We start from the raw sequence: 14,031 nt of genomic DNA, 5'->3' as shown, positions 1-14,031 counted from the left end.
ATTATCATCTCAAAAGTTAATGATTTAATATTTCACTTCGTCAATCCAAGCATAACTTAAGTGAATAAAGAAGTGAACAAGGCACATATTACAAATTACAAAGTTCGAAGGCATCGTCAAAATCACTTCCATTTCTATTTATGATGTTTGACAAATTAAAAATTAGATTTTAGAAAAGCTTAAGATCACTTTAAATTTATTTTTAAAACATCCCTCGAAAAATCAATATACTTAAATCTCTTATTTCAAAATCACTAATTCTATCATCATTCTCGAAAAAAATATTTTCACTCTCAAACACACCCCGGGACTAAATAATATTTAAACCCTTTTAACTTCTTTATATTTTGGCTCAAATTCGTAGGAGCTTATACCAAGAGAATTATGCAAAAACAGAGGAACAACCCAATAGAAGAGCAAGAGAGAGAACACATTGTAAAAGCTTACCTCAAAAATAAAAAGAGAATGCAAATTTGGTGTAAATGTTGGAGTTGAATTTTGAGGAGTGGTTTTTGCTGATCTTCTCTGTTTTTTTTTTTTTCTTTCTCTTTTTCTTGTTGTTGTTGCTGTTTCTGATATGTGTTTATGGATGGGGAAATGTGAAGTTTGAAGTGGAGGAAGCTTGAATTAATAATAAACTCTACTCTTACTCTTAAATTAATTACAAATTGCTTCTCTCGCACCCAATATTTATATATAATTCAATGCCAAGAAATGATATATAATGGAGTAAGACAATGGGAATTTCATTGGATTGATCGCTTCTGAAATGGTTTAATACAGAATTGTGTGGAGTTAGGGTTTCCAAGGTAGCCCTAAATTAAGAGGCTTAAATGATAAATTAGCCCTAATTACAATTTTGAAATGCTAATTTGATTGAGTCAATGGAGTCAGAATTAAAATTGAACTAAAACATGAAGTCTAGGGGAGGGTTCCTCGAGAAGTTGAATTTCTTCCTAACGATGGATCCGTGGCCGTTGAGGCCGGCCACCTCACGACTTTAATTTTAGTTTCACCCAAAAGAAATCTATAGGTAGATAATTGCTCTCATCTGTATGAATTATTCTTTTGAAGTCATTAATGAAATATTCTAATTACTAATTATATTAAATTACAATAGATTTGTTTAGGTTTTGGGCCGCGTCGACCTCTTTAGTTCAAGTTTAGTTGGATTTCTCGTTTTTTGATCAAACACAATGTTTTTCCTTTTCCGAGGAACAACCAAACAAAAAAAAAAAATTAATACATTCTTTTCAAATGTTTAAAAAGTGTCTAACTAATTTTTAGACTTCTAAGATTAGGCATTCTAGAACATTCATTCCATTAATTATTAATTTTTATGTTTATATGACATGCCGTATTATTTAAGATTTCCTTTTCTTTTTAAATACAACAAGTAGAGTGAATATTAAAATTCATGACCTTTTCCATTGAAGATAAGTGTCTAAATCAGTTCATGTTCATGTTCAGTTTAATATATTATTTAAGATTACAATTTAGCAAACATTACTGGTCATTCCAACAATAATTTAATCTCGCTATTAACTTCCATAATTGTATCTTGGAATGAGAATGATTTTATTTCTTTATCTAATTTGAAATGAGAATGATTTAAAGTAAATATAATTAAATTACTTTTTTTGTTTTCTTTTTGTATATTTGTGGGAAATCGAAAGAAAATTAAAAGTTTATTATATAGGTTTTTAATATTAATTTATTAATTAAAAAATAGAAAATATGACAAGATTAAATATATAATTTGCCTTAAAATCCTATTAAATCTTGCGACAATTATTTTGGTCAAGAAATTTATATACTTAAAACAATTCTCATTCCTGTAATAACAAACAATAGAATACATTTGAAATCATTAATATTTGAAATCACTCGAAATGTTCCGCAATCAAGCCAACCACGAAAGATAATTATAAATTTTAGTAATGAATTTTGAAGAAATAAATTTAAATCATGGTGGCAACCTACCTAAAATTTAATATCTTTGGTGGTTTATTTCATAAGATTAGTTGCTCAGCATTCCAAACATTAACGAATAAACATTAACGAATTAAAAAAAAATGATCAAAGTTCAAGTAGCATGTCATCATCCTGACATTAGGTCTAATTAATAATATGAGATTAAAACATTATGGACAGAGTTCAAGATGATAAGATTCATGAAAATGGATAATGTTACATAATTATTCATAAACATCTTAACAATACTTGCATAAAACATGGTGAGGATCATCTAGCTCACTTTTCTTCTCTCTCTCTCTTTTCTTTCTTCATTTTTTTCTCATTGAATTTATTTAAAAGAGTGTTCTGAAATCATCATAAGGCAATGGAAAATAGTGATGAGAGCCTACCAATTTCACACAGGCAGCCTGAAATGGTGAATCTGGATGTTTTCCACTTGTTGCTTCTTGAAATCACTTCGGTTTCTGGTGCAAAGAAACTTCCCCCAGTTGTATTCTCTGTATTTTGGAGGGTTTTGCTCATTTACAAGCTCCTCCAATGGCTTCACCATCATATGGTGAGGTGGATATAAAAGGAATGGGAAGGAAAACCTTTCCTTCTCAGTATTCACCACCGCCCTGTGCTCCACACTTTCATATTTGTCATTGCTCCAAACCTGCACACACCACACACAACATGAATTTAGATCATACTTCATCCAGACTATATTCATCAGTGGCAAAAATCTCTGTACTCTGTCAAACAATCTTCAGCAATTCGCTCTCGGAGAGACTAAGGAAGTTTTATAAGCATCACAAAACCACTCAACTGGATACAGAGCGGAAAAGAGTTTGAAATCCCTGTTTTCTCCTTCAGAAAACCAACTCTGTAGGTAAAGCTATCCCTTTCTTAACCAATGTTACTCACACACGAGTTTCAGAGGTCATATGCAATTCTTAAGATCTCATTGTTTTCAGATTAATCATGGCCGAGAAAGATGAGTTCTATGTATAGGTTACATACATAATTAGGAAATTTTATATCAAAATGTAGAAAGGAAACACACTTGAACAATATCACCAATGTTAACAATATATGCATTTGGGTTTGGTTTGACAGGAATCCATTCTCCATCTGATTTTCTCTTCACTTGCAGCCCTCCGACGGCGCCCTGAGCAAGGATCGTTAAGGCACTAGGATCCTTGTGGCGGCCAACGCCAAGCACGAGCTCGGGAAATGGGCACAAAGGATAATGATTCAACCTTACAATGGTCAATTGATCGTCTTTGAAATATTCCTTCAATCTATCGGCCGGCAAGCCTAGACTCAAAGAAACCAGCCCCAGTAGCTTATGAGCTAGCAATTCCAACTCTTTTGCATACTCCTCGCAAGTCTCCCTGTTCAATAAAACCAACATGCCATTTCCCAAAACCCATGAGCCAACAATAACAAGTTTTTTCCAGCAGTAGATGAAGAAACGCGAGCTCACAGTTTCACAGGGGAATTTAGTCGAACAGTTGGTGTGCGAGTTCTTAAAACCCAACTCAACTACAATCCCCTTAATTCTTTTTCAAGTAAACCAGAGATAAATTATCACATGGGAACTAATACAGGCAAGGAATCTGGTATCTGTTTAGTAGATGCTTTAAGTTAAGGAAAAAATTCGACAGAAATGTAAGTACCTGAACCCAGGGGGATATTGAGGCCATTGATTGGCCAATACCCTCAATTTCGTGTCATCTGGCTCGTGCGATGCCGGAATCAACGTCCGACCCCGAATCAGGAAATCAAACACCTCCTTCCAATCCCTGACGTTTTTCGTATTCTCAGCATCGTGGAACCCCATGGCATTCGCTGCATCTCTCTTCACCTTCCTCTTCTCCTCCACTGTTTGATCGAAAAACGACTTCGCTGCTTTCTCAAGTCTCGCGTGCAAATCGACGGGAACTCCATGGTTGATCACCTGGAAGAAACCCCACTTCTCACAGGCAGAGGATATCTCCGAAACGAGCTGTTCGATACTGCGAGAGTCGGAAACGGAGAGGTCTATGGTTGGAACTTCGTCGACGGAATCGATGGGTTCGAGCTCCGGCCGGTGTTCGATGGGTTGGATGAAGGCAGGATCGAAGGCCAAGGCCTCTCCCATGGCTGAGATTCTATCAAATCGTAACAAGTGATTGCCATTGTCACCATCTTAAATCTGCAACCAGAAATTAATTGATTTTGTCATTGTTGGTGGAACAGATGAAGATTTTTTTGGCAAAGGAACAGATCAAGATTTGTCGTTAACCAAATTTGAGTCCCATCAAAGTGTGGCCGAGATTCTGAGTTTGGCGCCAAAAAAAACGCATAAATTGTAAATTTCCTGAGTTTCTTTATTGCATTCCTTCTAAAAATTAATCATAAATTTATAGACGAATCGTAAATAATTTTATTTATTTATTTTTTTTTATAAGAAACACTACTTGACATTAGTTTCAACGGTTAATTTATGATTAATTTTCTTCTAAAAATGTAGTTTTATTGCAGGGAAGAAACCTGACGTCCCCTCGGGAAAGATACGGGAGAACATTTTATGGAGCTCTACCTCGACACCTTCCGAGGTAGAAGACTTAGCCACTTCCTTTAAGAATTAAATTATCATTTAAAGGAAAAGTATTCGAGTTCGAGCAGATCAAACTCGACATGTCCAACCTCATGTCCGACCCAGGTAACCACCCGTCATAACCCGTGTTGGAACCTAAACCTATAAATAGAAGGTCTCATTTCACCATCAGGTAGGAATTTTCTCCTCGAACTTACTATTGAGTCCGAGCTGCTTAGTGACTTGAGCGTTAGAGATTTTGCCCTCTTGTACAAGTCTACCCTTAAGACTTCAAGTCGAAGTGAGACTGAAGAACACATTCTTTTAAAATTTTGAAAAACATATTCCATTCCAATTGTGTGAATACTAGTTTATTACTAAGTGCATTGTACCTATATTCTTTGTTAAAGCAAGCATAGCAGCTCAGCAGTAAGGTTGTGAGTTCGGATCTCTCACTCCCACATGTTTAAAAAGAAAATTGTACATATATTCTTTTATTTAATTTTTTACTAACATGAATAAAAAGTTTTAAAAAAGATACCACTTCTTATTCTTAAAAAAAACAATAGTAAAAAAGAAAAAATAAATAAATATATATAAATTAAATGTAATTGTTACCCATATGTCAAAAACATTTAGTAAAAAATTAGCAAAATAGCAACCACATCTAGTTTTTTTCAATATAGCACGTTTTAAAAAAAACAGAAGTCCAATTTTAAAATGATAACTTTACTCAAACGATATACATCCGTAATACATCTGTAATAAATATGACTACTGATATACGTATATGATATACTATTGATATGAGTGTCTAAACCCTGTACTTATAATATGCCTGTGATATATATATGATATATTACTTATAAGAGTGTCTGTGCAATATGTATATAATATATTTAATATGCTACTGATATTAGTGTCTGATATATTACTGATATAAATGAAAATTTTTGTTATATTTGAAAATTTAAAAAATAGGTGACATATTTTGAAATACGTAACAATGACAGATCTTAGTACAATTTCTCTTCAATTCAATGTAACTAAAGTTGGCTGAAGGAATAATAGTGAGAGAGAACTCCAGTTCTCAAGAAGGTAAAAGTTACACAATTTTAAAAATCAAACTCTAACCGGAATTCTATAATCAAAGATAAAATAGTTTGAGATTGAAAGCATAAAACTTTGGCTAACTTATAAAAATACTCCAACTTTGCACATTATTTAAAAAAAAATACTAATATCCTTTCAAAAGTTTAAATAGTATCAGTTTTTCCATTCGGACAATCCTCCACATACCATATATTGACCATACATATTAAACTCAAATCCAATATATAAATAGAATTAAAGTCTTCAATATACAATTTAAAGAGTTTTTTCTTTTTTTTTCATCAAATTGCACTAGTTCTAACATTGTAACTTGAAACATAAGGAATGGAGTTTAAGATCATATGACACAGCAAAATACAACTCCTACTCGTCTACCATCCTCCCATCGAACAAATTGCCACAAAATCTCCTCTCAAGTAGTTATTCATCCGTCCAACTCCTATCGAGGACAACTCCTCTTCTTCGGAGCACACTAACTATCCGCTTCCGATATAACTCAACCACGAATTACACCATGATTACTTTGTTCGAGTGGACAGGTGGTTGACCACTTAAGGAGAAGTTCGGTGGAACTTCGTTCTAAGGGAGGATTGTTAAGTTTATAAGATGAATACAAACAAAGTCTCACATTAACTAGGTAAATGAATGATTTATGATATATAAATGAGAACAATTAAATATGAGGTTTTCTGAGTGAAACAAAAAAGCAAAACAGCGAGACTTATCATCACGGAGATGCTACCAAACACATGTAAAAAGTGCTCATGTGGCAATTAAAATAATTTTGATCAGAATACCATTTTTGTCCTCTTACTTTACTATTGGTTCTATTTTAGTTTTTATTGCAATCATTCTAAAGATTCATCATAAATTTATAGACGAATGGTAAATTCCACTAATTGAAATTAGTTTCAATGGTTAATTTATGATTAATTTTTTTTAAGAAACTGTAGTCTTTATTGCATTCCTTTATAAAGTTGGAAAAAATATTCATATTGTCTTTTATCTAATACTAGTCTAATTCCTTTATAGATTTGAAAAACATTTTCACATTTTCTTTCATCGAAGACTAGTCTATTACCATGTACATTTTATATAATATTTTTTTTATTTAATTTGTTACTCACATCAACAAAAGATTATTTTTTTTTAAATTTAAAAATACCACTCCTTATCCTTAAAAAACAATAGTAAAAATGAAAAAACGATTAGGTGTCCATAAATAAAATGTAACTTTGGTGAAATAAAAGATATTTCTTCCATAATTCTATAAAAGTTATAAAATTTTTAAAATTCAAACTCAATTAAAATTCTATAATTAATTAGAATTAAAGATAAAATAGTTTAAGAAATTGAAAGCATAAAACTTTGGCAAACTTATAAAATACTCCTTAATTTTACTTTATTATTTAGAAAAATACTAATATCCTTTCAAAAGTTTAAATAGTACGCTCCAACTTTCACATTTTCACTCTTTTCAAACTTAATCCAAATAATGTTCCACAAACCATATATCGGCCAGGTTGAATTCGAAACAAATCCAATATATAAATAGAATTAAAGGCTTCATTATAGAATTTAAAAACAGAATTATAAATTTTATCAAATTGCACTAAAACTAATATTGAAACTTGAACGTAATGAACGGAGTTTAAGATCATATGACACAGCAAAATCTACACAACTATACAATATTTACATACAATATGGTGAGGCTCAGCTCATCAACTTTACTTTCCTTTCTCTTCTTATTGAATTTATTTAGAGAGAGTTGTGAAGATATAAGGCAATGGAAATAGTCATGAGAGCTTTACCAATTCACACAAGCAGCCTAAAATGGTCAATTTGAATGTTTTCCACTTTTTGCTTCTGGTAATCACTGCGGTTTCTGGTGCAAAAGAACTTCCCCCAGTTGTATTCCCTGTATTTTGAGGGATTTTGATCATTCACAAGCTCCTCCAATGGCTTCACCATCATATGGTGCGCTGGAAAGAAGAAGAATGGAAAGGAAAATCTTTCCTTCTCAGTATTCACCACCGCCCTGTGCTCCACACTTTCATATTTGTCATTGCTCCAAACCTGCACATACAACATCAATTCAGATCATACTTTGTCCACACCACATTCGTCGATGGCAAGAAGAAATCTTCGGTTTTCGGCGAAGAGTCTAAGGAATTGTGGAAAAAGCATTTCAGTCGGAAGTGGAAGCTAAAGAGTTCTAGTAACCAAATCATGGTTCTCTGCTATTAGCTCTTGGAGAAAGTAAGGAAGTTTTACAAGTGTACTCTAATGAAACAACTGGATACAGAGGGGTAAAAGAGTTTGAAATCCCAGTTTGCTACCCTTGGAAGCTTTTATGAACACAATGGAAAATGTTCTCTCCCACTGTACAAGAGCAGCGAGTGCTTGTGGTATAGCCAAACCTCGACACGTCTGTCAATCCTCCTTCGGAAAACAAACTCTTTAGACTAAGTTAATCGTTCGTAATCAATGCTACCCACACACAAGTATCAGAGGTCATTTTTGCTTAATTGCATCATGTTCACATAACCATGGCCGAAGAAGACATAAGTAAATTGTATATCGATTCCTAGAACAGAAACTTACTTGAACAATATCACCAATGTTAACAATATATGCATTTGGGATTGGTTTGACAGGAATCCACTCTCCATCTGATTTTCTCTTCACTTGCAGTCCTCCCACACCATCCTGGGCAAGGATTGTCAAGGCACCGGCATCCTTGTGATGCCCAACGCCAAGCACGAGATTCGGAGACGGGCATGGAGGATAGTGATTCAGCCTAACCACGCTCGTTTGGTCGTCTTTGAAATAGCCCCTCAATCCTTCAGCTCCAGGTAAGCCTAGACTCAAACAAATTAGCCCCAGTAGCTTATCAGCTAACAATTCCAATTCTCTTGCATACTCCTCGCAAGTTTCCCTGTTCAAGAAAACCAACACACCATTTCCCAGGAACCGTAAGCTAAGTATAACAAGTTTTTCCAGCAGAAGATGAAGAAATGCAAGCTGAAGGTTTCACAGGGGAATTTAGTTGAACTGTTGGTGTGCCAGTTCCTCCAACCCAATAACAAACGCCTCAATTCTCTTTCAAGTAATCCAATTAAGAAACATGAACTAGATTATCGAAGGAAACTAATACAGGCGAGGAATCTGAATCTGTTAAGTAGATGCTTTAAGACAAGGAACAAATTCGACCGAAAAGTAAGTACCTGAACCCAGGGGGATATTGGGGCCACTGATTGGACAATACCCTCAATTTCGTATCATCTGGCTCGTGCGAGGCAGGAATCAACGTCCGATCCCGAATCAAGAAATCAAACACCTCCTTCCAATCCCTGACGTTTTTCGTATTCTCAGCATCGTGGAACCCCATGGCATTCGCTGCATCTCTCTTCACGTTCCTCTTCTCCTCCACTGTTTGATCGAAAAACGACTTCGCTGCTTTATCAAGTCTCGCGTGCAACTCGACGGGAACTCCATGGTTGATCACCTGGAAGAAACCCCACTTCTCACAGGCAGAGGCTATCTCCGAAACGAGCTGTTCGATACTGCGAGAATCAGAGACGGAGAGGTCTATGGTTGGAACTTCGTCGACGGTATCGATGGGTTCGAGCTCCGGCCGGTGTTCGATGGCTTGGATGAATGCAGGATCGAAGGCCAAGGCCTCTCCCATGGCTGAGATTCTATCAAATCGTAACTAGTGGTTGCCATTGTCACCATTTTAAAGCTGCAACCAGAAATGAATTTGGACGGATTTGCAGTTCTCGTCATTGTTGGTGGAACAAATGAAGATTTGTCGTTAACTAAATTTGAAATTTTTGAGTTTCTATCCAAGTGTGGCTGAATTTCTGAGTTTGACGCGTATAAGTAAGTCCTTTTGCAAAAAAAAAAGATAAAAATAAAAAAAATAAGAAACCTTTTTTTTTTTTCCTTAATACTGTAACGATAACTTCACTGGCATAAAATTAATCTACATTTTTAAAAATGTCACAATTTTTAATTTGTTTTAAAGACAACATAAATTAGTATATTTTACCTCTCATTTAGATTAGATTTAGATTGATTTATCCTATTTTTAAAAATTTAAATTTTACACTATATTTAAAAATATATATATTTATACGAAATTAACTTTAAAATAAATAATTGTTTAAATATAAGTTTTCAAAATTCAATGGTTCCGATTTGAGTGAGAGCATGGAAGGCAAGAACATCTTGATCATAAGCTCCCCTATCTCGAATTGAATGAGTAGTGGGAAAGACTTTTCCAAATTGTCCACGTCCAAGACAATTTTTTAACTACTTATTTTATGAAATTAACCTAAAAAAAAACTAATTATTAACTTTTTTAAAAAATTAAATCTAATTTCGAAAATTTTAAAAACATTGTTTGGAAAATTATCTAGAAAATTGTTTGAATGTAATGGGTGTTATGGAGAACAAAAACGACCCGAAACGGGACAAGGAGTTGAAGTCTGAGATCATTGATTGGTAGAGACCGGCCCGTGACGTAACGGGCCGGCCCAGAGAACGACCTAATGTCGGGGCAAAGAGCGAGGAAAGTTCTGGAACAACTTCACGCTATAAGTAGCGATCCAGCCTTAGAGGTAAGGGGGGGAAGAAGTGACTACATTTACCTTGTTCTCTTACTAACTTAAGTGACTACGAGGAGGAGAACCGGACGACCGAAAATCCATGCATCAACAATGGGGAACAAAGCAAAAAACTGATGATGTAAGATTTGGTTGACCAAATTAATGAAAGTTTTGGCTCTGAATCTTTTGATTGGTGTAAATATATGCATCCAAATTTCTTTGAAAAAAAAAACTAAATAACTACTATAAAATATATTCACAAATACAGTCTGAGTTGAGCTTGAACTACAACTAATTGGTTAATTAAATTTAAATTAAATATAATTATTAATTAACTTTAGATTTAATTTACTAATTATTTAAATAATTAATTAGATTTGATTTGTTTTAGTCCATTATTTGAAATAGAAAAAAATTGAAAATTTTATTTAAAAAAATGGTTGAAGGCGGTCTCTCGATCAAATTAGATTTAGTTGAGATTCAAGATCAAATTTAGTTGAGATATAATTAGCTAATTAGATAATCTGATTTGGTTTTATTCAAATGATTTCTTAGACAATTTCAAGTACAAATATTCTTAAATTTTCAAAAATAGATTTTGTTTAGATAATTTCCTATTTTAATAATTAAATTTAGTTAATCTAATGACTTTTGCCACAAACATGAACTTAAAAGTTGGTCGTAATTTACATTTATCAAGAAGTCATTAGTTCAAATATCTTATTGTATATACATATAATATACCTAGGAGGTCATCCAAATAATTGAGCCACCGAAAAAGAAGGAATAATTCCTTAATCGTATCTCAGGATCCTCTCATTCGGATGTGATACCGGTTTGAACCCTAGTTCATACTCGAGCCCCAGAATTATAAGTATCAAAGTAACGTAATGAAGGGAGTTTAAGATCATACAACTCTTGAAAATGGATAACAAACAACACACAATGCATAAACATGCATACAATATTTACATAAAAGATGGGTGAGTCTCAGCCCAAAGAAGTCTTGTGTGTGATGAGAGCTTTACCAGTTTCACACGGGCAGCCTGAAACGGTGAACTTGGATGTCTTCCACTTCTTGCTCCTTGAAATGACTTCGTTTTCTCATGCAAAAATACTTCCCCCAGTTGTATTCTCTGTATTTTGGAGGGTTTTGCTCATTTACAAGCTCCTCCCATGGCTTCACCATCATATGGTGCGCTGGCAAGAAGCAGAATGGAAAGGAAAATCTTTCCTTCTCACTATTCACCACTGCCCTGTGCTCCACACTTTCATATTTGTCATTGCTCCAAACCTGCAAATACAACATGAATTCAGATCATACTATCCACGCCACATTCGTCAATGGCAAGAAGAAATCTTTGGTGTTCCGCGAAGAGCCTAAGGAATTGTAGAAAAAACGTTTCGGTTGGAAGTGGCAGCTAAAGAGTTCTAGTAATCAAATCATGGTTGCTCTTGGAGAGACTAAAGAAATCTAATACCAAATAGTTTTGGTTGCTGATTCACGGTTCTCAGCTGTTGCCTCTTGGAGAGACTAAAGAAGTTATATACCTAAGAGTTTCTTTTTTCTCATCTTTTTTCTACCATGTATCCACGGACACCCGTGCCCGCCCCAAGACCTGGACTCGGAAGGCATCAAGAAAATTTAATATTAAGCTCACGAGAAGGTCTAAACTTCAGACCTCTAAGCCATCATTACCAGTATAACCAAGAGACTCCAAGTCCATACCAACTGGATTGCCCCTTGGGGGCTATATACCTCTAATAATCGAATCATGGTTCTAATCTATTACCTTACCTCTCGAGATACTAAGTAGTTTTACAAGTGTCACACAACCACTCTAATGAAACAACTGGATACAGGGGGTAAAGGGTTTGCAACACGAGTTTGCTACCCTTGAAGCTTTTATTGAACAGAATGAAAAATGTTCTCTTTTACCACTGTCCAAGAGCACCGAGAGCGGCCAAACCCTCGACAGGCCTGCCAATCCTCATTCAGAAAACCAACTCTCTAGACTAAGTTTATCTTTCCTTAATCAATGCTACTCGCACACAAGTATCAGAGGTCATTTTTGCTTCTTAAAATTGCACATCATGTTCACATAACCATGGTTGAAGAGGACAAAGACGTATATGTATATAAGATAAGTAAACTGTATATCGGTACATAGAATAGAAACTTACTTGAATAATCTCACCAATGTTAACAATATATGCATTTGGGATTGGTTTGACAGGAATCCACTCTCCATCCGATTTTCTCTTCACTTGCAGCCCTCCAACATCATCCTGAGCAAGGATTGTCAAGGCACCGGGATCCTTGTGAGGGTCAATGCCAAGCACGAGATCGGGAGACGGACATGGAGGATAGTGATTCAGCCTCACCGTGCTCATTTTCTCGTCTTGGAAATAGCCCCTCAATCCTTCAGCACAAGGTAAGCCTAGACTCAAACAAATTAGCCCCAGTAGGTTATGAGCTAACAATTCCAACTCTCTTGCATACTCCTCGCAAGTTTCCCTGTTCAAGAAAACCAACACACCATTTCCCAGAAACTGTGAGATAAGTATAACAAGTTTTTCCAGCAGAAGATGAAGAAATGCAAGCTGAAAGTTTCACAGGGGAATTTAGTCGAACAGTTGGTGTGCCAGTTCCTCCAACCCAATAACAAACCCCTTAGTTCTCTTTCAAGTAATTCAATTAAGAAAAGTGAACTAGATTTTCGCATGTGAACTAAAAAAAGCAATGAATCGGGAACCTGTTCAGTATTTGCTTAAGACTAGGAGCAAATTCGACAGAAATTATACCTAAACCAAGGCGGATATTGGGGCCACTGATTGGACAATACCCTCAATTTCGTATCATCTGGCTCGTGCGAGGCAGGAGTCCACGCCCGATCCTGAACCAAGAAATCAAACACCTCCTTCCAATCCCTGACGTTTTCCGTATTCTCACCATCGTAGAACCCCAGGCCAGTCTCTGAATCTCTCTTCACCTTCCTCTTCTCCTCCACTGTTTGATCGAAAAACAACTTTGCTGCTTTCGCAAGTCTCACGATCAACTCGACGGGAACTCCATGGTTGATTACCTGGAATGAACCCCACTTCTCACAGGCAGAGGCTATCTCCGAAACGAGCTGTTCGATACTGCGAGATTCGGAAACGGAGAGGTCTATGGTCGGAACTTCGTCGACGGTATCAATGGGTTCAAGCTTCGGGCGGTGTTCGATGTCTCGGACGAAGGCAGGATGGAAGGCCAAGGTCTCTCCCATGGCTGCGACACCACAAAACCAACAGAGCCCAAAATTGTTGCTCTGCTTTCGCCGCAGTAACCTGCATGTAAAAGTGGTGATGCTCTGACTGAAACTACATTGCCTTCTCTTCGACGCATATTTGTAGTTTTGGTAATGTACAGAGATGGTTGGGGAATCTTGTGAAGAAATCCGTGCCGAAGTTTTTTGGAAATTGATTACGCGTTTTTAGCTTTTATGGGTCTCGACAATGGAGTTTGAAACCTCCATGCGATTTGTCGACGGCGATTCTCCGGTGAGTGACACCTACTGTCGATGAATTTAAGGCGATTGAGTTTTCATCTTCTGCGGACGGTACCACAATATTTCATGTGCTCTATTGCCACATCATCCAACCCCCAAATCCCAAATATTTATTTCTCTTTCTTTTTATTATTGTTATCTTTTGAAAAAAATTAACCACGAAAAACATATTTGTTCAAAACTGTTTTATTAATATATTTAAACAATATGA

General features: G+C 35.5%; 3 protein-coding genes across 3 annotated transcripts; all 3 read right to left on the bottom strand.

Annotated features, from left to right (window-relative positions):
- Nucleotides 1–2,085: 2,085 nt before the first annotated feature.
- On the bottom strand, nt 2,086–4,249 carry LOC111007794 (protein LATERAL BRANCHING OXIDOREDUCTASE 1). Its single transcript, XM_022280278.2, has 3 exons — nt 3,639–4,249; nt 3,023–3,353; nt 2,086–2,632 (listed from the first exon to the last, which is right to left on the bottom strand). Exons 1-3 carry the CDS (start codon nt 4,100–4,102, stop codon nt 2,372–2,374), a joined length of 1,056 nt encoding a protein of 351 aa, XP_022135970.1. The 5' UTR covers nt 4,103–4,249; the 3' UTR covers nt 2,086–2,371.
- A 2,994-nt stretch (nt 4,250–7,243) lies between these two features.
- Nucleotides 7,244–9,438, bottom strand: LOC111007793 (protein LATERAL BRANCHING OXIDOREDUCTASE 1). The gene is made up of 3 exons (XM_022280277.2): nt 8,884–9,438; nt 8,261–8,594; nt 7,244–7,732 (listed from the first exon to the last, which is right to left on the bottom strand). The coding sequence occupies exons 1-3, from the start codon at nt 9,345–9,347 to the stop codon at nt 7,472–7,474; spliced, it is 1,059 nt and encodes a 352-aa protein (XP_022135969.1). The 5' UTR covers nt 9,348–9,438; the 3' UTR covers nt 7,244–7,471.
- Nucleotides 9,439–10,937: 1,499 nt separating this feature from the next.
- Nucleotides 10,938–13,800, bottom strand: LOC111007792 (flavonol synthase/flavanone 3-hydroxylase-like). The gene is made up of 3 exons (XM_022280276.2): nt 13,075–13,800; nt 12,454–12,787; nt 10,938–11,563 (listed from the first exon to the last, which is right to left on the bottom strand). The coding sequence occupies exons 1-3, from the start codon at nt 13,536–13,538 to the stop codon at nt 11,303–11,305; spliced, it is 1,059 nt and encodes a 352-aa protein (XP_022135968.1). The 5' UTR covers nt 13,539–13,800; the 3' UTR covers nt 10,938–11,302.
- Nucleotides 13,801–14,031: the final 231 nt, after the last annotated feature.

The sequence above is a fragment of the Momordica charantia genome (assembly GCF_013281855.1).
Source record: "Momordica charantia cultivar OHB3-1 chromosome 4 unlocalized genomic scaffold, Mcharantia_2.0 BLBB01000004.1, whole genome shotgun sequence".
Taxonomy (NCBI): Eukaryota; Viridiplantae; Streptophyta; class Magnoliopsida; order Cucurbitales; family Cucurbitaceae; genus Momordica; species Momordica charantia.
The sequence above is the reverse complement of the archived record's forward strand: the minus strand, read 5'-3'. Positions and strand labels throughout refer to the sequence as shown.

Bases quoted from the DNA above. Each gene is read 5' to 3' on its own strand.
- LOC111007794 (XM_022280278.2), bottom strand. From the start codon at position 4,102: ATGGGAGAGGCCTTGGCCTTCGATCCTGCCTTCATCCAACCCATCGAA. The intron at 3,354-3,638 runs GTACTTACATTT...TTTATTGAACAG, and splicing joins CAATATCCCCCTGGGTTCAG to GGAGACTTGCGAGGAGTATG. The intron at 2,633-3,022 runs GTGTGTTTCCTT...TGGTGTGTGCAG, and splicing joins ACATTGGTGATATTGTTCAA to GTTTGGAGCAATGACAAATA.
- LOC111007793 (XM_022280277.2), bottom strand. From the start codon at position 9,347: ATGGGAGAGGCCTTGGCCTTCGATCCTGCATTCATCCAAGCCATCGAA. The intron at 8,595-8,883 runs GTACTTACTTTT...TTTCTTGAACAG, and splicing joins CAATATCCCCCTGGGTTCAG to GGAAACTTGCGAGGAGTATG. The intron at 7,733-8,260 runs GTAAGTTTCTGT...TTGTATGTGCAG, and splicing joins ACATTGGTGATATTGTTCAA to GTTTGGAGCAATGACAAATA.
- LOC111007792 (XM_022280276.2), bottom strand. From the start codon at position 13,538: ATGGGAGAGACCTTGGCCTTCCATCCTGCCTTCGTCCGAGACATCGAA. The intron at 12,788-13,074 runs GTATAATTTCTG...TTTCTTGAACAG, and splicing joins CAATATCCGCCTTGGTTTAG to GGAAACTTGCGAGGAGTATG. The intron at 11,564-12,453 runs GTAAGTTTCTAT...TTGTATTTGCAG, and splicing joins ACATTGGTGAGATTATTCAA to GTTTGGAGCAATGACAAATA.